General features: G+C 32.9%; 1 protein-coding gene across 1 annotated transcript; it reads right to left on the minus strand.

The window, feature by feature from the left end:
- Positions 1–2,903: 2,903 nt before the first annotated feature.
- LOC129902821 (phosphatidylinositol/phosphatidylcholine transfer protein SFH12-like) lies at positions 2,904–7,750 on the minus strand. The gene is made up of 14 exons (XM_055978234.1): positions 7,717–7,750; positions 6,848–6,959; positions 6,337–6,598; positions 6,128–6,227; positions 5,771–6,037; positions 5,505–5,582; positions 5,285–5,386; positions 5,150–5,199; positions 4,841–4,940; positions 4,628–4,723; positions 4,422–4,520; positions 3,950–4,073; positions 3,435–3,829; positions 2,904–3,331 (listed from the first exon to the last, which is right to left on the minus strand). Exons 2-14 carry the CDS (start codon positions 6,894–6,896, stop codon positions 3,245–3,247), a joined length of 1,809 nt encoding a protein of 602 aa, XP_055834209.1. The 5' UTR covers positions 6,897–6,959; positions 7,717–7,750; the 3' UTR covers positions 2,904–3,244.
- Positions 7,751–22,473: the final 14,723 nt, after the last annotated feature.

Genomic DNA, 22,473 nt, shown 5'->3' on the forward strand with positions numbered 1-22,473 from the left:
TCCACTTAGTAGGTTGTCTATGAATGGTGTTGCCCATGTTGAACAAGGTAAGAAAGATTTGGTTAAGGATGTGCATAGGTTGGCCCGTTTAGGTGTTTGTTTGGTTGATGCTAATGATGGGGACATTCTTGTTCAAAATGGTTCAGAATCATATGTTGTGGTGGAAGTTAAGGCTAATCAAGGTAATTATCCGGTGTTGTTTAAATATAAGAAGTTGGTTGCCAAAAAAACTATTGAGGCTTTCTCCCAAGGGGGAGATGGTGTGCTTAGTTATCAAGGTTGGTTGTGTGTGCTCAATGTTGATGGTCTAAGGGAATTGATATTAGATGAGGCCTATAGTTCTCGATATTCGGTTTATCTAGGATCCACCAAGATATATCGTGATTTGAGAAAAGTGTATTGATGAAATGGAATGAAGAAGGACATAGCAGATTATGTGGCAAGGTATCCTAATTGTCAACAAGTGAAGGTCGAGCAACAAAAAATGTGAGGTTTGGCTCAAGATATTGAGATTCCTTCTTGGAAGTGGGAAGATGTGAATATGGAATTTGTGATGGGTTTTCCTCGTACTAAAAAACAACATGATTCTATTTGGATTGTTGTAGATCGAATGACTAAGTCGGTATATTTTCTACCGATTAAGACTTCTTCTAGTGCTGAAGATTATGCTAAGTTGTATATTCATGAGTTGGTAAGGCTTCATGGTGTCCCCATGTCTATTATATTGGATTGAGCTAGTCAATTCACCTCACATTTTTCGAAGTTGTTTCAAAAGGCTTTTGGTATGAAAGTCAAGTTAAGAATCGTTTTCCACCCTCAAACCGATGGCCAAGCCAAAAAAATGATTCAAAAGTTGGAGGATGTGTTGAGGGCATGTGTCATTTATTTCAAAGGAAGTTGGGGTGAGCACCTACCATTGATTGAGTTTGCCTACAATAATAGTCATCACTCTAGCATCCAAATGGCTCCTTTTGAAGCTTTGTATGAGAGAAGGTGTAGGTTTCCGGTGAGATGGTTTGAAATGGGCGAGATGGAATTGATTGGTCTCGATTTAGTGTTGGATGTTATGGAGAAGGTGAGGCTCATAAGAGAGAGGTTGAAGATGCTCAAAGTATCCAAAATTCCTTTTCGAACATTAAGAAAAGAAACCTTGAATTTTGATGTGGATGATTGGGTTTATTTGAAGGTTTCACCCATGAAGGGTGTAATGCATTTTGGTAAGAAAGGAAAATTGAGTCCTAGGTATGTGGGACCCTATGGGATATTGAAACATATTGGCAAAGGTGGAATATGAGTTAGACACCATTTGAATTGGCTATGGTTCATTCAGTGTTTCATGTATCAATGTTGAGAAAGCTTGTGGGTGATCCAAATTCTATTGTGCCATTGGAAGATGTGAGTATTGAAGAAAACTTGACTTATGAGAAGGTTCCGATGGAAATTTTAGACCTACAAGTGAAGAGGTTAAGAAACAAAGAGGTTGCATCCGTCAAGGTATTGTGGAGAAATCAACAAGTAGAAAGTGTTATATGGGAAGCGAAAGTGGACATGATGAAGCAATATTCATACCTCTTTCCTTCCACTCAAGCTTAAGGTATTAGGTTGTTCTTATTCAAATCACCTAAATTCCTACGTTTCAGTTTGTCGTATGTCTTTCATATGCATGCATGTTCATGAAATCGATTTTAAAGTCATGTTTTATGCTAAGTTTGAAAGTCTCATAGTTTATTCATTTTCGAGATGGCATTGCATTCATCTACTTTGGGCTATGACTAGTCTTTACTTTACTCTCGAAGACAGTATGTACTTATATTTGCATCGTAAAAGCATTTTACTCTTATTTTAATTAGATGTCGAATATTAACTGATGCTAAGTCTTGGGAGTGGTTCCTTGTGTTATATATCTAGTTATTCCTCTTTATTCTCATTATTATTGTCTTCCACTTCCTTTGTTTATCTTCCATTAAATAGCCCGTTGCTTCTGGTTTCAGGCTATGGGTTAGGCTTATCCATTGATGGGTTGTAGTAGGTGTCATCATGACCTGAGAAATCGGATGGTGACAACATTTTAGATGTGCTATGTATTTTAAACCTTGACCAAGGTATCTCTTGGAGTATCCCATAATTGGCAGAGGCATTGGATGCCGTACGATTATGTCATTACGAGTTCTTATATATATATGGATTATAGTGTGGCTTGTAAGGTTATATACGTAAAAACTTCTTCGCTTGTATGATTATATATGTTACATGTTTCATGATTTTATTGTAGACATGCTGCTTGTTTCTATGAGAATCTTAGCTCATTATCTAGACGCCATATAGGGGTTGATTACCTACATATTGCTCGTACCATAGACACCTTGTTTTAAGGCTATACGTTACATAAATCACGAGTTATATGCTATTTGTTTTGTAAAAAACGTATGTACTATACGTTTCATAAGGTATTGACGCATAAGTACTCTTTTTGAGATACCATTTTCTGGATAAACAAATATTTGGATGTCGTTGGCACCAACAATAGTCAAATATTCCATGGATTTTAAAGAATTAGATATTGTGAGTAATTTTAAAGTTTACTACATATTTTTATCTTCTGAAAATGTATCATGCAAGTTGCCTGCTAATTAAATTTTTTTTTCTTGACACGATGAAAGTGTGAAGATTTGGGACCTCTTGTATTATTTTTTTTCTTTTCTTTTTCATGACCTCCTCTTCCAGTATTATATTTAGTTTAGAAAATGTCAAACCGTAGACAGTAATTGTTGTGTAATGGTATTTTTTTCACGAATGCTAGTCGCCTGCTCCCATCCATTATCCACTAGCTTTTTATTTATTTATTAAAAATAAGGAACGTAAAGATGGATTGAAAAGAAAAATCTATTTTGACACAAGAGAAGCCAGATGAAAAGTATGTTTAAAGAAAAAGAAAGCTCTACCTTTTATGACAACAATATCAATTAGAACTAATGGAAACTACTCTTATCCCTATATACAGAAATCTAAGAAACAAAAATGCAAGCCGCTGAATGTGTAATATACAAAGTATATCACTGTTAGAGCTCACAAAGAAGTTGTTGGTGAATGAAAATATCGCCGAAGAGGATTAAAAGAAAGCCACTACAATTACTAGTGGCTGAGATCATATACAATAGCTTATCTTAACTTGCATTGCATACTGAATTTAAATAAGCTTTGAGTCATGCCATTCAAACAACATTTCTTGTTGTGGCTTCCACTCTTAGAAACCAAAGAAATTCTTTTTTTTCTTCTTCTTCTCAATGTAGGCTAAGAGCTCCTCTTGACGGGAAAGCGCTTTCTCGAGTGCCTACCAATAATAATAATATGAAATGTGGATATATTAGTTGTCAAACCCCTCCTATTATGTCACGCTAGCTACTGAAATGATAATCGAGAGAAACAAATAATACCATTTTGGTAGCACAAAGCTCTTGCTCCAATTTATCAACATGACTCATGACATTGTTAAGCATTTCCTCTTTTTCTGGTGGTAAGGAACTAGGCTTGTTGCCAAGACTAATAACCTTTTCCTCTAGCTCTCCCATGCGTTTCATCATGCTGAAGTACTCATTATTCGAGATGGCAGGTCCACTCAACCGATATTCTTGGGCATGTGATTTAACCATATCCACTCCTTTTAAAGAACCAGACAAGAGGGTCGAATCTGTAAGCTTTCTTGGCATGTTCCGTGTCATTCGGACCATTGTCACAACGCCCATCACCAATGTCATCACTCCTGTGAAAAGGTGGTTGCTAAATCCCTCGGGTGACTTAGAAATATCATGCATGGGTAAGAAATCTGAAGCTGAAAAGAGGGAAAGTAATAGTTAATACTACAAAAGAACCAGGATACTAAAAGCAAAAGCAGATTGTTAACTGAACTATTCAAACATCTGCTATACAATGAGAGAATTAATATGTCTACCTTTAGCAATGGCGTAGTTATCGGCTTTTGTAGCTTTAGGCATAGTTGTATCAATTACTTTATCAACTATAGGGATGTACTTATCACGATCATATACACTAGGATGCTTCTTCTTTATATCATCCTACAAATACATTTCAATTTGTTTTAGTGTAGGTCATACTGATAGAATAAAGAAAATATGAGAAGTAGAAACGTGGTTGAGGCGTAGAGTAACAAACAAGATAAGATATCTAGCATTATAATATGAGCAATAACCATAAAAAAGAATAGAAGAAAGAGAACTAGTCTATTATTTGCACAAATTTTTCCCTAGAAGAAGGGAGAAATATAGGAAAAAAGGAAGTGCATTAGTATGCTTTTATTGCTCTCAAACTTATTTGATGGATAAGCTACTGAAGTCAAGCTCATGAAAAAGTCAAGTACAAAATCATGTGAATTCTAATATGTGATGGATGAAGAAGATACTGACTTCCTCATGGACAGTGGAGAGCTGTGCAGGTGATACATGATCCCTCTGGACCTTAGAAGAGGCAATTCTCATATTAATGGAATTGCTCTTCTTTGTATCCTGAAACATATAGAATATTATTACTCATTCGATATATTTAATCATTTTAGTACAATATAAAGAATAAACAAGACACAAAAATTACAAAAAGATGGAAAAACAGGCACCTTTGGATTGGCATTCCCATCCTCCGAAATTGTTTTCTCATCAACTGCTGGAATTGAAGTTTTCTTTGTGCATTTATGCATACCACTGTGAACCATCTGGCATAAATTAATTATTTATCTTAGGCGTGTCAATGGAAATGACAACTAAAAAATATTGCACGGTTCAAATGTACTAAACGCAAGTAACATCAAAACTATAGGGATAAAATTAACCTTCATTATTTCTGGATCATTCCATGGGCCTTTATCAGAAAGCATACATCCTCCTTTGTCAACACAAGTGCACGTACCGCCTAAAAACTCTGGAAGTTCGCTGATGCAAGGCAGTGACAAACAAGTTGCTTTAGTATCTACACTAGAACTTAATTTAGTGATGCAAAATTCATACTATATAGATAATATCTTTTTTCTCTTATAATCTTTTGGACTAGAATCAGAGTCGCACATTCTATTGACATTAAGTTGGAGGTATGCTTGAAGCTTAGAAAGCGGAAGAGAATATTTAAGTTCACCTGTATTTACCTGGCATCAATTATTTCAAGCAACTTGCTTTGGTATTTGTTACCAAGAACCTAAGAGGAAAGAACCATGAATTTGTTATTCCTACGAAAATGACAGAGGTAGTCCATTTCGAATTGAAGATGAATTTAGGCTTACGTTGATCTTTGCGGTGGTCTTGGGGTCAAGGAATGACTTGACAGAGTTCCATAAAAGCCTAAATCCAGAACCAGCATTGATGATATACATCCGACACAAGCTCTAAACAGTGGATAAAATGTTCATGTAAGCAACACAAACTTGAAAATTTTCATCAAAAACCAATGGTCAACAATAATTATGTGACAATGGCTTCAGCGGAGTGAGAGACATCAAGTACCTCAGGATAATTGTTACCATCAACACCTTGGAGGCATTGAAGTAGTTCTCTTGCTGATTTGTTGAAATTTTTAAGTCCCTGAGGCATTATTGATGTAAATTAAGTTATCAATTGCTATTAACTCCCTGTGGAAGATATATATTTCCTTTTTCACTTTGTTCTTACCAAAGTTCATTGGAAACAACTATTGCAACAATTACATTCAAATGATATCTAGACAGATATTCACACCTTATCTAATTGTGTTATATAAAATCCCAACATACCACTCCTTGCACATCCAAAATTGTTGTGCTTGTATCAATATGTTTTTTGGCTGCAATGGAGCAAGCTGGCAATTTGTCGTTGAATGTCCTCTCAAACTCCTGCACATGGTACTTGAGATATCGGTCCATTGTTGTGACTTGTAGGAGCTTTGTAGAATCTACTTGACCAATTCTTTCAATATAAACTGGTCTTCCATCTTTGTCAACTCCATGATGCCCTTGAGGATAGTATTTGAGGACCTCCTCCTTTTCCTTGAACTCAAAGTCCTAAGATAGAGGTATAAGAACTTGAATTAGACCTTAAATATTGTGAGTTATATGTATCTGTCTAACACAAACTGAATTTTTTAAAAGTACCTCCATGATAGTGTCTGCACCAAATTCCTTCCTCCAATTAATCATATCAGACCACATCTGCTTTGATTTCTCTAAATCAAATTTCCTGGCCTTCAAAAACCTGTATCATCATCCAAATATACATGTACAAATACTTGTCATTGACATCACACTAGGAGACATCATTTAGTATCAAGTTCATGATTAGAAAAGAAAATGACTTCTTTTACCTTAGCATCATGTGATAATCATCATGTTGTGCAGGAAGTAATTCCTCCAAGATAAGTGTTTGACGGAAGGAATCAACTGACTTTGATTCCTCCACATCATGCTCATCCTCAAAGACAACAGACATGACCCTACTATTTCTACGGCCAGTTTTTTTTAAAGATTGTCTAAATTTGTTGGAGGCATTAAGTGCCTTTTTCTTGAATGACCCAAGCCTTGGCTTCCTATCCTCCTCAGTATTTTCAATTTCAATCTTTTCCATACCTGTAAAAAGAATAAATAGACAACAATCACATAGGCCATAGATGTTACACATCCATTAAATAAAAAGAGGCAAATAAAGCCTAACATGATTTTGGTACTTTTATATATATTCTAAAATAAAGATAATTTCTTCATGAATTCTAGAGTATGTTTTATACTATAGCTTATGAAATTCTTTTAGATCATCTACATTTCGAGATAATAAAGAGGGAGATTTCACTCTCTAGTTCAAGATTAAGGGTAGCTTACTTGGCCTGACTGGTCGTTCAAGAGGTCCTGTTGACATTTTGCCACTCATGATTGCAGGTAAAAATAATTTGTAACAATTTATATAATTTACTCTCTTGCTGAATGCCTACACCTATTAAATCAAAGTGAAATTAGAGAGGAATAAATTTCAAATCAACAGCAGATACAAAATTTTGTATTTGTACATAACAACTATATCACGCATATACAATATCAATTGAAATTCATTGAGTGATACAAAACAAAAACAAAAAAAAAGGCAAATCAGTTTGTAGTGAAAGAACAATTAGAGGGAGAAAAATTAAAAAAATCAGCACAATGTTCTCATATATCATGAAACATTACATTTTGAAATATAAGAAATTTAATTATTTGAATTAAATGAAAACATATTTCCAAAGCTCATAGAACTAACAATAAGGATGTTAAAAAAATGTTTGGGCAAGCAATCAAATATAAACAAGTTCAAGTCGATAACATAGATCCACTACATATCTTGCGAGTCCATTTCATCTTAATATGGGTTGGTAATTCATCTTTTAAAGCATCTCATTAATTACTATGAAAATTCATCTTAATTAAACAATTTATATGTTGATTGTCAACCTACGTTAACCATTCTTATTTATCCAGATGCAAAACTAGCTAAAATATTTAGAGCTCACGTTGGTGATATGAGTTCACATAGTTTTGGACATGGAAGATGTATTGATAATGGAAAATAAAAACAAAAGAAAAGTAGAAGTAATAATTTACATGAATAAAAAGAGGAAACGATGAAGGGTTTTCATGTGATGGGATTGATTACCGGTGACAAAAAAAACGACAGGGACAATAAGAAAATATGAAGGAGTTTTCTCTTAAATTACCTAATTACTCTGCTCGAAAGAAACGGGGGTCCTTGTAACTAGGTGAATGGACAAGCTATAAAATTTGTCTAATGTTTTATTATGGTAGTTTGATCCTTGAGACAAGGACAAGAGATTTGGAGTGATAAGAAATTCATTGGTCATCTTTTCTTGGAAGCAACTACCTAACCGTCTCTCATGCATTTTCTACTACTTTCAGAAATAATTTATATCTATTGTAAAATATGAGCACAAGAAAAATAGACATGAAATATGGAGAGTAGAATATATAGAGTTTAATTTAAACCACTTCAAGTATGTTTCTCAAAAATAAAGAACATCCTAATTTATAGGTTACCAAAGGTAAGTCTAATCTCAATTAGGGAAATGTGTAATCATTTAAATTTTGTTAAATATAAATTTATAAAATGATTCAAATTATATTAATTCAAGATATATTAGTCCAAATGAATATTATGACTTAATATTGAGTTAATTATTTAAGTCCAATAAAAATAGATTTAATTAGAGTCCAAATTTATTGGGCTACTCCATTCATTTGCACTACAAATTATAAGCCCATTTTGTTAAGACTAATGTCACCTCATCCTAGAAGACCAATTTGGTGCCACATGACGTGGCATGCCAAGTCAAACAACGAAGCCAATAGGATCATGAAATGTGTCAAAATGGTATGGCATGCCTAGTCAAATAAAAGTCCAACAAAAATGTGCCACATGTACAAGTGACGTGTTCCGTCTAATCAAATATCATCGTGTCACTTAAATCTGGTCGAAGGAAACTTGTTCTTATCACTACTCCTCCCATGTTACTTAAATCTAATTGGACGAAGGAAAGCATGTTCCCATCATAACTACTTCATCCTAGAACTATAAATAGGGGTGCTCATAATTTAAAAAAGATACCAAAATTCTAACAAAAAGCCAGAGAGAGCTCGTGGATCAAACGTCGCATATTTCTCTATATAATGACCTTCCAGGTCATTTCATATGTTTTCCACTCTCTTTAGCATTTAGAAATTTTGTGTAGCAACCCCAAGTCATAAATGACCTTCTAGGACTGACAGTTCAATCGCTTAGTCGTGTGTTTGGTTTTTATGCCAGTTTCTGTATTTCCAAGCTCTTGGAGTTTGAACGGTTGGCTTCGGTCAAAAATCTAGGAAAATAGCCTTAGAATGAAATTCTGACGGTTACATCAATTCTGAAAGGGTCATTTAAGGCTAGTGGCATGATCAACTAGGTTCTCGAGCACTACTAAAAAACTATCAAAAACGATGTAAAAAAGCAATGGACTACGTCATTTTTTTGGTCAAACTCAACGAAAAGCGACACAGTCACTTCTGTCACTTTTTTTCTCGACGCTTTTAATAAAACGACGGATTGCGTCATTTCATTTTTAAATTTTTAATTTTTTTTCTAGAAAAGCGACGGACAAAGGGTCCCTGCCCGTCGCTTTTGTTCTTGGTGTTCTTGAAAATTTTCAGAAAAGCAACGGACATAGGGTCCCTATCCATCCCTTTTTTTTCTTAGTAGTCTTGAAAATTTCCAAAAGAGCGACGGATATAGGGTACTTGTCTGTCGCTTTTCTAAAAAAAATTAAAAAAAATTTCAGAAAAGCAACTGACTAAAGGACACTGTCCATCGTTTTTCTTGTAGCATTTTTGACAGTAGAAACCTACAGTTTATGCTGCCCACCTGCAATTAAAATGCAATTCAATAATAATCAATACAATACAATCCAACACAACTAACCAACTAACAAAACACACAATATATATCATAATGAACATAATTAAACACTCAAAACGAATGAAGTCATAATATTTTAAAGTCTTTCAAATTTAACAACTTAAAGCTCATATATTATCCTACAATAATTCAACATTTCTAAAGTGCAAGTTGGATTTTTTTGGACAATTAAAGTACAAACTAATTCCAACAAGTAAACGAAATCAAAGCTAAACTAAGACTTTATCACTAAAGCACACTTTAAAAATTCAAACATATCTTAAGAAATCAAACAAACCCTAAGCAAAATACAAGTGTTGTACATTGACTAAAAAAATCTAATATATACAATAATTAAGATTAAAGAGAAAAAAATACCTCGACTTTTTTCAATTAGGGCTGAGATGGAGGGGTTGGTGGTAGTGGGCTTGGCGGCGTCGAATATTGGAATATTTAATTAGATTGTAAAAATCCGTCCTAAAGTTCAAGTTCAAAGTTCTAAATTCAATACAAGTTATGATTAAGTTCTAAGTTGTAATTAGAAGCTCTAAATAACTACTAAGTTTCTAACTTCCATAATTACTTCTTAAATCTAACTTTTAACTTTAACGACACTTCAATTCAAACTAAAAAATACCCAAATTTACAATCTAATTCAAAAAATCCAAGTCAACTAAAACCCAAAAATCTTCATTCACTAATTCACAATTAAATATACAAACTAACAATGTTAATAACTTTATAACTTCAAAAACACTTCAATTCCAACTCAAAAAAACTCAAATCACAAACTAATTCAAAATATCCCAATTTAAAGTAAAACCCTAATATCAAAACTATAACTTTTTGTTCACTAATTCACAATCAATGTTACAAATTGACTATGTTAACAACATATATTCAACAACATAAATGAAATAAACTAACTAACAATTGGAAAATATACTATAAACCATGGAATATATACTATTAACCATGAGTCTGGATATAATATTTATTATAGAATAATTATTTATTCAATTTTAATAAAAGCTTTAATGGATAATATATTCGTTTATGTGTCCATTTATTTATATAGTAGATGATTTAGTGTATAGAGTTTTAGCTTATACACAGAGGATTAATTCATCGGTTCTTATAAGTATAAAGTATGTTCACAATCTAAGATGGAAATTGGATAAATCATCGGTATGATTGTAGCACAAGATTATATATAATTAATCTTGATTATGGGAGCGGTGTAGTTCCAACTTGTTGTGCTAGTGCATTTTGTATGTATTGAACGGGACCGAGTAGAGATAGTTGTTTTAGACTGACTAACAAAAAATATTCTCTAAAGTGTTAAATGTACATATATTATTAATCTTGATATAACTATTATGATCTATATATATTAATTATCATTTTGATTTATTAAAAGGTGAGATTCTGAGAGATGTAAATATGCCTGGTAGATTGGATGATAATAATATATATTGGTGAAATAATAAGTTAATTGATAAAATCCATGTCTCGATACAGAGATTGATGATATACCTTTTGAGAAGCTTATAAATTTTTATCGTGTCAAACTTTGCAAGTGGATTTATGAATTCAACACATGAAATAAGTTAAACAGTGCTCTAAAGGAAATCAATCTTTAAGTTAAATTCGTCAGTAATTTAATTTATTGATTAGTATCTTTAATCTTAAATGGGGAATTACATAAGTGTTTAATGGGTAATTTCAAAATATAAATGGAGGAGTGAAATTATGAATTTCTAGTGGAGTGATTTGTAATTTATTATGGTAAGAATAATTTAAATTATTTTTTTGAATTATTTCCATAATAAAGAGCTTCAGTAATTAATTATGTAGTCCCTACATTGCTCATATTTAACTAGAACTTAGAATCCTATTTTCTTCTCCCTTTTGGACCGGAAAAAAGGTCCCTATAAATATGGGTTCTTCTAATCTAAAAAAAAAAGGATAGAGGTAGGGTTTTCTATGCGATACTTACCTATCCAAGTATTGAGAGCGTTCGACTGTGAATTTGGAATCACTGTAGAAGATCGCAAAACTGTAGTCTAACTTGGGGATTTGCTTGAAGGTATTTGGTCACGCTTCAAGAGGTATTTTTCGAGTTAAATTTCAGAAAGTTTTTGTGTTATAGCATGCTTGTATGTGTTCTAGCATAAACATATGTGTTATCTATTATTCATGTAAGAAATATGATTTTGGTATGCTTCCGCTGTGCATATAGTTTTCCAACAATTGACGTCATGAGCTACGTTTGCATCTAAATAGATAACATAGATGATTTATATGTTTGATTACATATAAGATTCATAATTTACATTCTTATGTTGGATGTGATTAGAGCATCAGTGTGGAGCTGCAAAGTATTTTTGAATCCACTGTTTTTTGTTTGCAACAAAAGAAATTACAAAGGAAAATAGATTATAGTCTTTTTATTTTGTTTGTACGTGACGGACGACAAAGCCAAGAATTGAAAAAATGTTTGGTGACCAAATTGGTTGATCGATGAATTGTTTCGATTTGTAGCGGCGGGGTCACAAGTTGCAAACTAGGTGTTATAATTTTAGTTTATTGCAAACTTGTTTAACACATTGTTCTTTATTATTCTTGCTTACACATAATAATATAAAAGTAATTAAAGAACAAGTTACTTGTTGTAGATTGGCCGGTGACTGATTTGCTACTGTACAGTTATAAAGTGGTGGCTAGGTTTCCTTTAGGGAGGATAAATTAATTTTGACAGTGTTAAAATTTGGAATTGGTGGCAGTGTCAATAGTGACAAAGTTCCTTGGTCCAAAGTTCCTTTTTGATACTATTGCACTAGTGGCATGTTCCTTGACATTTAGGACTTGTCACGTTAAAAAGAAAAAAGAAATCATATTTTATACTTGTGATTTGTTCTCTACATCATTCAATTATTATAATTTGAATAGGAAAGAATTATTTATATGGGCACTGTTTTTATTTCTTTTTGTATAAATGATAAAAGTTAAGAAATGGTGATTAATAAATAAAGTTGTTAATATGGTCTATTTATTAGCAATCATTAAGAAATTCTTAAAATTTATTTCTTAAAATTTTACACATGTAGAAATATATAAATACATGAACTGAGAATTATGATTAATAAATACCATTCATTAATTTGGTCTATTTATTTTATTCAATAAAATATACTCAATGTATCATGTGTAAATTGTCCTGGATAAGTGTTTAGTAATAGTGCATTTCATATACTGAAAGGAGATTACCTTTAGCCACTAGTAACACTTAATTAACTCATGAGAAGAGATATTAAATATTTTCACCAGTCCGAAAGGGAGAAAAGTAATATCTAGAATTCTCAGATGTATTAATTGAGAGGACAATTAGTTATAAGAAGGTGTTGTGTGTCTTAGCTAAATGAAAGACATACAATATATCTTATGCTCATGGGATAATTATTAAAAGAGAATGAGAAAAAAATAAATCTAAATCAAGTTATTTTAATCCTTAACTATGCCTTAAACGATTAGTTTCAAATTTGGTCATAGTTTAGTTGGTCGTGGATTTTATGATCTCTTATTGACTTGAAATTCGATGATTCCATCGAAAATCGTTTAGATGATTTTAGGTAGTTTGTCAGATTAAAATTTGATTAGAATTTGATAAATCATTCTTTATGTCAGTTATGTTTATTTTAAATTTGGAACATGATTACATATGGTGATTTAACATGAATTGATATGCGATAAGAATGTAGGTCATATTGTTTTAATTTCGAAAGATGCTTAAATCACTAGAATTGAAATTTGGTCAAAGCTCTGGAAATAAAGATCTTTTTTAAACTCCAATTGACCTGAAATTTCGTGAGGTCATTAGAAACAACCTAGCAAGAAATACTCATTGCTATGCAATTATGATTTTTGAGGTCGTTAAGATAATTTTTAAGGTATTCATTCGGATTATATGTGATTTAGTATGAAAATAATCCTTTATGTCAATTTTATTTATGTTAAATGTGGTACATGAATACACATGATAATTTAACATGAACTGATATATGATAAAGATATAAATTTGATTATTTTTTCTTAAATCATTTGAATCTGAATTTGATCATAGCTTTGGAGATAAATATTTTTTTTACTTTGATTGATTTGAAATTCGATAAGCTAATAAGAAACGATCAAATTAAAATACTCACTACTATGTGGTGATTTGGTGATTTGAGGTCGTTTAGATGATGTTTTGGATAATTTTGTATCTTAAAAATTGATTTTACTGAAAAATTATTCGACTATGATATAGTGGTGATAGAGATTGTTTTTTGTGGTCTTCATGACTAAAATTTAGCGAAGTATTAAGTTCATGTGTTGGCTTTAGAACTTCCTCCATATCTGATGAAAGTAATACAAGTCGCTAGATTTAATCTCTAGTTTTGATAATCTGTATTGACTCTCCCTATCTGAGTAATATATGATTGGATCAATGAAACTAAGGATAATGATATTACTTGGCTTAAATTTTAACAATATACCCTTCACCTGAGTTGGCTATTGTTCTAAATTTATCGGAGTGAATATCTGACATCACATATGTATGTTGCATGAGTAGTTAGTTTTTATCAAAATTTATCGTTCAAGATGCATGGATATCTATGATGTGTACTTTGAATTTTTAATATTCAATGATTACATCGACATGCTGATTTTTGGAAAAATAGTACTCAGATAATGTAAATAGGCTTTTAAATTTTGTTCTTTATTCTTAATTTGTGTATTTATTACGCAAATGATGACATGTGATAAGAATTACTGAATGGAAAATTTTAAAATTCTATTTTGGCCAAACAACTTCTTCAACCAATTGATCATAGTTTTGGAATTCAAAAAAAAAGAAACTCTAATTAATCTGAAATTCGGTAGATTCATTAGAACGATCTAGTAAGAAATATATATTTTTACTAGTTGGATTGTTATATGAGTTTTTGGTCATATTTGGTGATAGGGGTCCTTCCCATAATTACCAAGATTAAATAGTAGTGAAGTACTAATTTTATGTACTGGCTTTAGACCTTCCTCCATATCGGATGAAATTAATACAAGTCACTATGTATTTAATCGCTAGCTTTGATAATTTCTATTAACTCTCCTAAACTGAGTAATAGATGATTGGATCAATGTAACTAGGGTGATTTTCACTTGACTTAAGCTAACAGTAGACTCTCCATCTGAGTTAGGTATGTATAAGTTTATGGAGTGAATAGTCGGTCATTGTACATGTGTATTGCATGAGTAGTTCTCCAATTCCATCTATTGTCTATTCGAATTGCATGGATATATATGTATAAATGAGTCCTGAATTTTACTTTTAGAATTATTCGACATATTATGATCTGTTTATATCTCAAATTCTCAACAAACTTCACAGACACACTTAGTACTACTCAAGAATTTTTTTGGAAGAGATAAAATGTTAATTCATAGAATGCATTGTACATGTACCTTGTGTTAGAAGGAATTTATTTTCAGTTTCTAACTAGATAAGTGACGGATACATAATATATTTTTCTTGTAACTTTCCTATTATTGAGTTTGATAAATATTTTATCTCTTGTGGTATATTGGTGCGTGATTTTTTTTATTAGTATTATCTCTCATGAATTGAATAATATTAATCTTTCACATAAGAGAGAATATTTTCCATTTGGATGACACTTATCTTTACACTAGTGTCTAAATCATTTATTCCGAATAGAACTTTGAGGTTGGTTAAGGGATGAACATAATTGTTCATTGAAAGTGGAGTCACTACCAATGTATAAGTCCTGTTCAGATGGAAAAATGACTAAAAGACCTTCCTCTTAAAAAATGGAGGTAGTGATAAGTTAGAATTAATCTATTATGATTTGTGTGGTAAATGAACATTCAGGCAGAAGGTGACTTTGAGTATTCTGGAATATTCATAGAAGATTACTCATGATATGAACATATATTTTTTTGATGCTTTGTAAATGCCTTGACAAACTCAAGATATTTAAGACAAAAACGAAAATAACATCATGAAAAATATATAAAGTCACTGCGATCTGATTGTAATGACGTATACCTCTCTGCAGAGTTCAAAAATCACTTATCTGATAGATTAATTGCATTTCAATTATCTACTCCTAACACTCTATAATAGATTAGTGTAAAAGAAAAAAGAAATAGACTCTTACGGAGATGATAAGATTAACGATTGACTTATTCGAAGTTGTTTTGCTTTTTTTGGACTATGTCCTAACAACTGCATATCACATTCTAAATTTAATTCCTTTTTATGTCATTACCTTTGATAACTATAGAACTAGTAGTCTATGACATGTTCAGATATAGAATTGTCTAGCATATGTGTTGAAAGGGTGACCAAACAAGTTGGAATTAAGAATGAATTTGTGTGTTAGTTGGATAACCAAAAAGAATGAAAGAAGGTTTATTTTACTATCCTAAAGAAAATAAGGCAATTGTTAACAAAATTGTTAGATTTCTAGAAAAGAACCTTTAACAAACCATGTTCCTAGAAGTAAATTAGTTTTATAGGAATTGAACAGAGAAACAACATATGAGTCAGTTGTAAACTCATACGCTCAAGAACATCTAATTGGTATGTCATAGTTGACATTCCATTGCATATAAATAATGGGAGAAATGTTACTTGACATAAGAAAAATTACTATCTCAAGTAGTGGGAGTGATGTTGAGCAAATTAAAGAACACTACATGAATAGGTTGTTAATATTCCAATGCCGAAAGGTTTTGAGGAAAATATTAAGATTTAAGAACATAGAAGTGTAACTATAGTAGTAGTATTTAGTCGTAGTGGGAGAGTCGTAACGAAAATTGATTTGTTCTGTATTCTTGAAAGAACTTTCACGATAGAACTCCTAAAACGAAGTACACTCTTACATGGTTTCATGATAGAATCTCCGATGATCTAGTTCAAAATCAATTAGTTACGACTAAGCACTACTAGACAGAGTTGCATAAGAAAATAACTTGGTAAGATCCTTTAATAAGTCATATAAAAAGAATGCCTGTGAAAATTCTAAATGCATAGTTAAAAGTCTAACTGGGAGATTGTTAGGGTACATACTATTAATCACGGATTTAGATATAGTATTCTAACAATTTTCAAGATTAAACATCTTAGTGGGAGATTATTATGGTATATACTATTAACCATCTATTTATATATTGTATATTATAACAATTGTGAAGGTTAAAAGTTTAAGTGGGAGATTGTTGAGATATATACTATTAACAATGGAATATATACTATTAACCATGAGTCTGGATATAATATTTATTATAGAATAATTATTTATTCAAATTTAATAAAAGCTTTAATGGATAATATATTCATTTATGTGTCCATTTATTTATATAGTAGATGATTTAGTGTATAGAGTTTTAGCTTATACACAGAGGATTAATTCATCGGTTCTTATAAGTATAAAGTATGTTCACAATCTAAGATGGAAATTGGATAAATCATCGGTATGATTGTAGCACAAGATTATATATAATTAATCTTGATTATGGGAGCGGTGTAGTTCCAACTTGTTGTGCTAGTGCATTTTGTATGTATTGAACGGGACCGAGTAGAGATAGTTGTTTTAGACTGACTAACAAAAAATATTCTCTAAAGTGTTAAATGTACATATATTATTAATCTTGATATAACTATTATGATCTATATATATTAATTATCATTTTGATTTATTAAAATGTGAGATTCTGAGAGATGTAAATATGTCTGGTAGATTGGATGATAATAATATATATTGGTGAAATAATAAGTTAATTGATGGAATCCATGTCTCGATATAGAGATTGATGATATGCCTTTTTGAGAAGCTTATAAGATTTTCATCGTGTCAAACCTTGCAAGTGAATTTATGAATCCGACACATGAAATAAGTTAAACAGTGCTCTAAAGGAAAGCAATCTTTAAGTTAAATTAGTCAGTAATTTAATTTATTGATTAGTATCTGTAATCTTAACATAGGGAATTACATAAGTGTTTAATGGAGAATTTCGAAATATAAATGGAGGAGTGTAATTAAGAATTTCTAGTGGAATGATTTGTAATTTATTATGGTAAGAATAATTTAAATTAATTATTTTGAATTATTTTCATAATAAGGAGCCTCAGTAATTAATTCTGTGGTCCCTACATTGCCTATATTTAACTAGAACTAAGAATTCTATTTTCTTCTCCTTTGTGGACTGGGAAAAGGTCCCTATAAATATGAGTTCTTCTAACCTAAAAAATAAGAGGAAAGAGGTAGGATATTCTATGCGATACTTGCCTACCCAAGTATTGAGAGAGTTCGGCTGTGAGCTTGGGATCACTGTAGAAGACCGCAAAATTGCAGTCTAACTTAGGAATTTGCTTGAAGGTATTTGCTCACGTTTCAAGAGGTATTTATCGAATTAAATTTTAGAAAGTTAATGTGTTCTAGCATGCTTGTATTTGTTATAGCATAAACATATGTGTTATCTATTATTAATGTAAACAGTATGATTCTGGTATGCTTTCGTTGTGCATATAGTTTTCCAACACTAACAATTCAAAATTTTCTCAATTTACAAAAAAATAAAACCCTAACTAAGTTTAACAAGGAGAGAAAAAGAGAAGAGAGAGAGGGTCGGACGGAGTACCTTTGAGAGAGGAAGGGATGAAGACTGCGGAGACGCCGACGAGCTGCGGCGGGGTGTGGGTGGGTGCCAGGGTCGGAGTTTAGGGGAGGGTATCTTAGAGACAGAGAGAGTTAAGAGAATATACAAAATAAAAAAAAATGGGAGAAATTGTGGCTGATATTTAGTACGGGGCGACGGACAGCGTCGAAAGGTTCATCGGTCTATTTAAAAAATTTTGACCAAATTTTGATAAAAAAATGACGGACTAAGCGACGTCGTCCTTTGCTATTTTGAAAAAAAATAATTAAAAATTATAAATAATATAATAAAACTTTATAAAAAAATATTATAAATTAAAATTAAAAATAAGCGAAGGACTCTGTCGCTTATTTTAAATTAAAAATAATTATTGTTATCGAAAGCGACGGACGACATCGCCTTTTATATTAAATAATTAATTATTAATTAAAAATAGTTTGGCGCAAAAATCCACCAAAAAAGCAATGGACATAGAGTCATTGTCCGTCCCTTTTTAAAATAAAAAATAAAAAATAAAAAATTTAAAAATTTAAGTGACGGATGGTGTCCGTTTGTCCGTCACTTTTTACCATCGATGCAGTCCATCGCTTTTCTTTCTATTATGTTTTCACCATTTTTACTAGTGTAGGCTTTCCCTATGAATTTGTGTCATTTAAACTTAGGCCTAAGTATGACTTTGGTCAACATTCTTAGTAAACATGATCGGATTGAAATTCCATCAGCGTGGATAACTCTAGAATATCGAGTTTGGTCTAGAACGACCTTTTGTGCTGATCCCGAGGCATCCAGGCTCATTTTGAGCCCCTTTGTGGAATTTGGCTAAAAATAGCTTTTGAGCGTGAAGCCCACTTTTTGTTAAGACGGCATCGATTTTGACTTCGTCGTTGAGTTTGGAACATTAAAATTAGTGGGGTAGAATACTATTTTTACGAGCACGGGGTCTCAAACGAATCCCGAACATAGATGCAGAAGTAAAGTCTCAACATGAAAGTCTCAATAAAGGTGCGATATGACGATTAGAATCTCATGGGACCTTGTCACACCCCTTTTTTGATGGATTTTTCTAATTAAAGTTACTATTTTAGAAAAGAGAGTATTTTATTTTTTCAGAGTTGCCACTTGGAATTGAGTTTTGGTGTTCCAAGTTACCCTATTAAATCCCTAATCAAAGAAAAATTGTGTCACGCCCCGGGAGGGTACCCTAGACGTGACCGGCACTCGAAAGCCATTTCTGACCTTCAAGCGAACCAACTGATTCAGTCATACTATCATTCGATCACATTCACTCAAAGGAGGGTTCAATCATAACATACTATTCATAATATAAGGGCCGAGGGCCAATCACTATCAACTCATCAAAACAATTATAATAAGACTTCTCAAAATTAACAGTCCAACCCTCCCACACTCTAGTCTATGAAGCCTCTATCAAAGTCTAGAAGGTGCCAATGACAAGCCCATGGCTACCAACAATCAAAATAAAGGAAACGACACAAAACTATACAAGAAAGCTCAACATCCTTCAGAAACTAGGAGGACTCACCAACTGGCTGGGAGTGTATGTGGATATTTAACAGAGCGCCGATTGATGATATCTAGTACCCGTCGCTGCATCATAAAACGATGCAGGCCAAATGGCGTCAGTACATGAAATGTACGAGTATGTAAAATGGCCGAATGAAACGAACATCAAGAAAACATCAATATCAACTCGGGATATCAACTCATATATATACATAGCAACTCACTCAAGGGTCCTAAGTCTAACAAGAAGTGTTTTAGATCGGACCAAATCTCATGCCACTCAACTCAACTGACTCGGAGTACTATCAAGACCTAAATGGGAGTTTCTCTTATCCGACAACCATCACCTATGATCCAGTGATAGTACAACAATCAGACGTTGTTGCCACGTCCGTCCATACCTTGCCAGGGTATGAACGCCTCCCTAATCATGGATACCATCGATTAGTCAAGTCCTATCATTTCAGGACAAATAAATGGAAAACATCCGACTTTAACGGTTCGATCCCATGGGAAGCATCCGACTTTAACATTTCCATCCCCACCTACATTGGCGGCGTAGTTTCTGGGGTTCGAGTATGGACTATACTCTTACCAGTTTCGGTGCTCAATACTCCTCCCATGACTCTTTGCTCATAAGACTCCCTCTAATCATCTCAAACAAGCCATCACAGCTAGTTTCATGTGGGACATTGCCAACTCATCAACTTTATTCTCATTTCAACTCCATTAAATCATAATGGCAAGTCCCATTTAGGACCTTGTCCACTCGTCAATTCTATCCTCCAATCAACTCAATCAAGCCTCATTTAGATAAGCATTTATAACCTCTCATTAGAACTCATCACAACTCTAAGGCTTTAACCCCACAATTCAAGTAAAATAGCACATTCAAGAAAATTGACTTATGCAACATAATCACATGGTTAAAGAGATCAACAAAACATAATAACAAGTCATCTCCATCAACTCATACTAACATGAAGGTTTTAGGAACTTCTTAGATCAACAACATCAACACCAATAAAGTCAATTTAATTGGAGAAAAAACTCATTCAAACATAAACTATGCTAAGAAACTCCATTATCATGGACCTCTAACCTCAAAGCAAGAGTAGGGCACATGGGTGGACTCAACCCATGTTTTGGATACATACCTTAGTGAAGACTTGAAGAAAACCTTGATGTTGGGTCTTCAATGTAGAACTCGAATCTTGAAGCTCTTGGAACTCTTCTTGTTGGAAATGGAGAAGAAAAAGAAGAGAGAGAGAGAGAAAAACTCCTAGGGCTTTTTAGAGAGAGAGAGGGGCTGCAAAATATGATCTCAAAATGGTCTAGGGTGATACATATATAATTTGGGTAAGTTTCCAAATTGCCTCTTCTCAAAAAGTTTTGAAAAATAGGCTAAAATGCTCCTGGCGCGATAGTGGCGCTGCGCCAGTGCAGCGCCAGGCCGATTATGCCTAAAAACCTGCATAACTTTTAGTGGCGCGTCGTGCCAAGGACCAAACTACTGAGGCATGTTTTTGTCGCGATAGTGGCGCGTCACGTCCTTACAGCGCCAAGGCCAAATCTTTCTGGATTCTGGAAATTGGCTTGAAAACCCTGTACACCTCGTAGTGGCGCGCCGCGCCAGGGGCCAAACTATTGAGGCGTGTTCCTGGCGCGATAGTGGCACGTCGCGCCACTACGGCGCCAAGCCCAGATTTCCAGTAGTTGAACCCCAGGCCTGAAAATCCCTACTGTGCTAGTTCATCTTAAGATCGACACATCTTTTGACTCCGAACTCCAAAAGTTACATTCTTGGTGGCGTTGGAAAGAAGACTCGATGACCTTTAATTTAATAGGTCGTGGGCCACCCAGATTGTCTTCCTTCAAAAGATAGGGTCGTTAGAAGTCAACCCCTTATGCGAAACTTAGCCACGACGAATCTTTTGGATTTGATTTGGTCCTAGGGGTCCTTCATGACCCCACATCACCTCTAACGCTGCTCAATTTCCCAAGGACTCATCTTAGCTCATGTAAATGCTCCACAATACTCGAGTCCGACCCTATCCGAATACAAGAAGGGTACGAATCTTAGGGAAATTTTTGAGGGGTGTTACAAATTGACTCTTTATTTTGTGGTCTGTGAACTAGAAATCCAGGTAAGGAATTTTTTTAATCAAGGGGAAGGTGTGGGGCATTCCTCGAGTTTTGTGATTTTAGCACAGTCGCTTTATCGATTTATATATGGCTTGAACTAATTTTAAACATATATTATATCAACCTAAAAATGTTATTTCCCGCCTTCTTTGATTTATTATGAATTATTTTTTTAAAATAAAACTATCTGATTTTATTAATATGTGGGGTACTAGTTGTAGCGCTTTCCACCCTTACCACAAATCATTCATAGAAGAAGTGGTAACTAGTTATAACATTTGTAATCTCACATGTGATAAAAGCGACTTATTTAATCTTTGGTAAAACTTAAACAATGAAATAAAAGATAAAAATAAAAAGATAAAACAAATAAAGTACTGAAACTTTTCTATGAATTTTGAAGCAAACCCAGCTAAAATAGTATCTCATAAATATTTAATAGGCTTTCGACATATGAAATACTAATTAATCTATTTATACATTCATTCATTCTTTAGGATTTGCAAAGAAAAATAACATAAATATCTCTTAAGGTAATAATAGTTCAATGAATCAGGAACCTAATCACATGAGCAATTTATTTTATTTCAAAAATAAATAAATAATCTAACTATCCATTTTTTATACATTAAATTTA

Source organism: Solanum dulcamara, chromosome 9 (genome assembly GCF_947179165.1).
Source record: "Solanum dulcamara chromosome 9, daSolDulc1.2, whole genome shotgun sequence".
Classification (NCBI taxonomy): domain Eukaryota; kingdom Viridiplantae; phylum Streptophyta; class Magnoliopsida; order Solanales; family Solanaceae; genus Solanum; species Solanum dulcamara.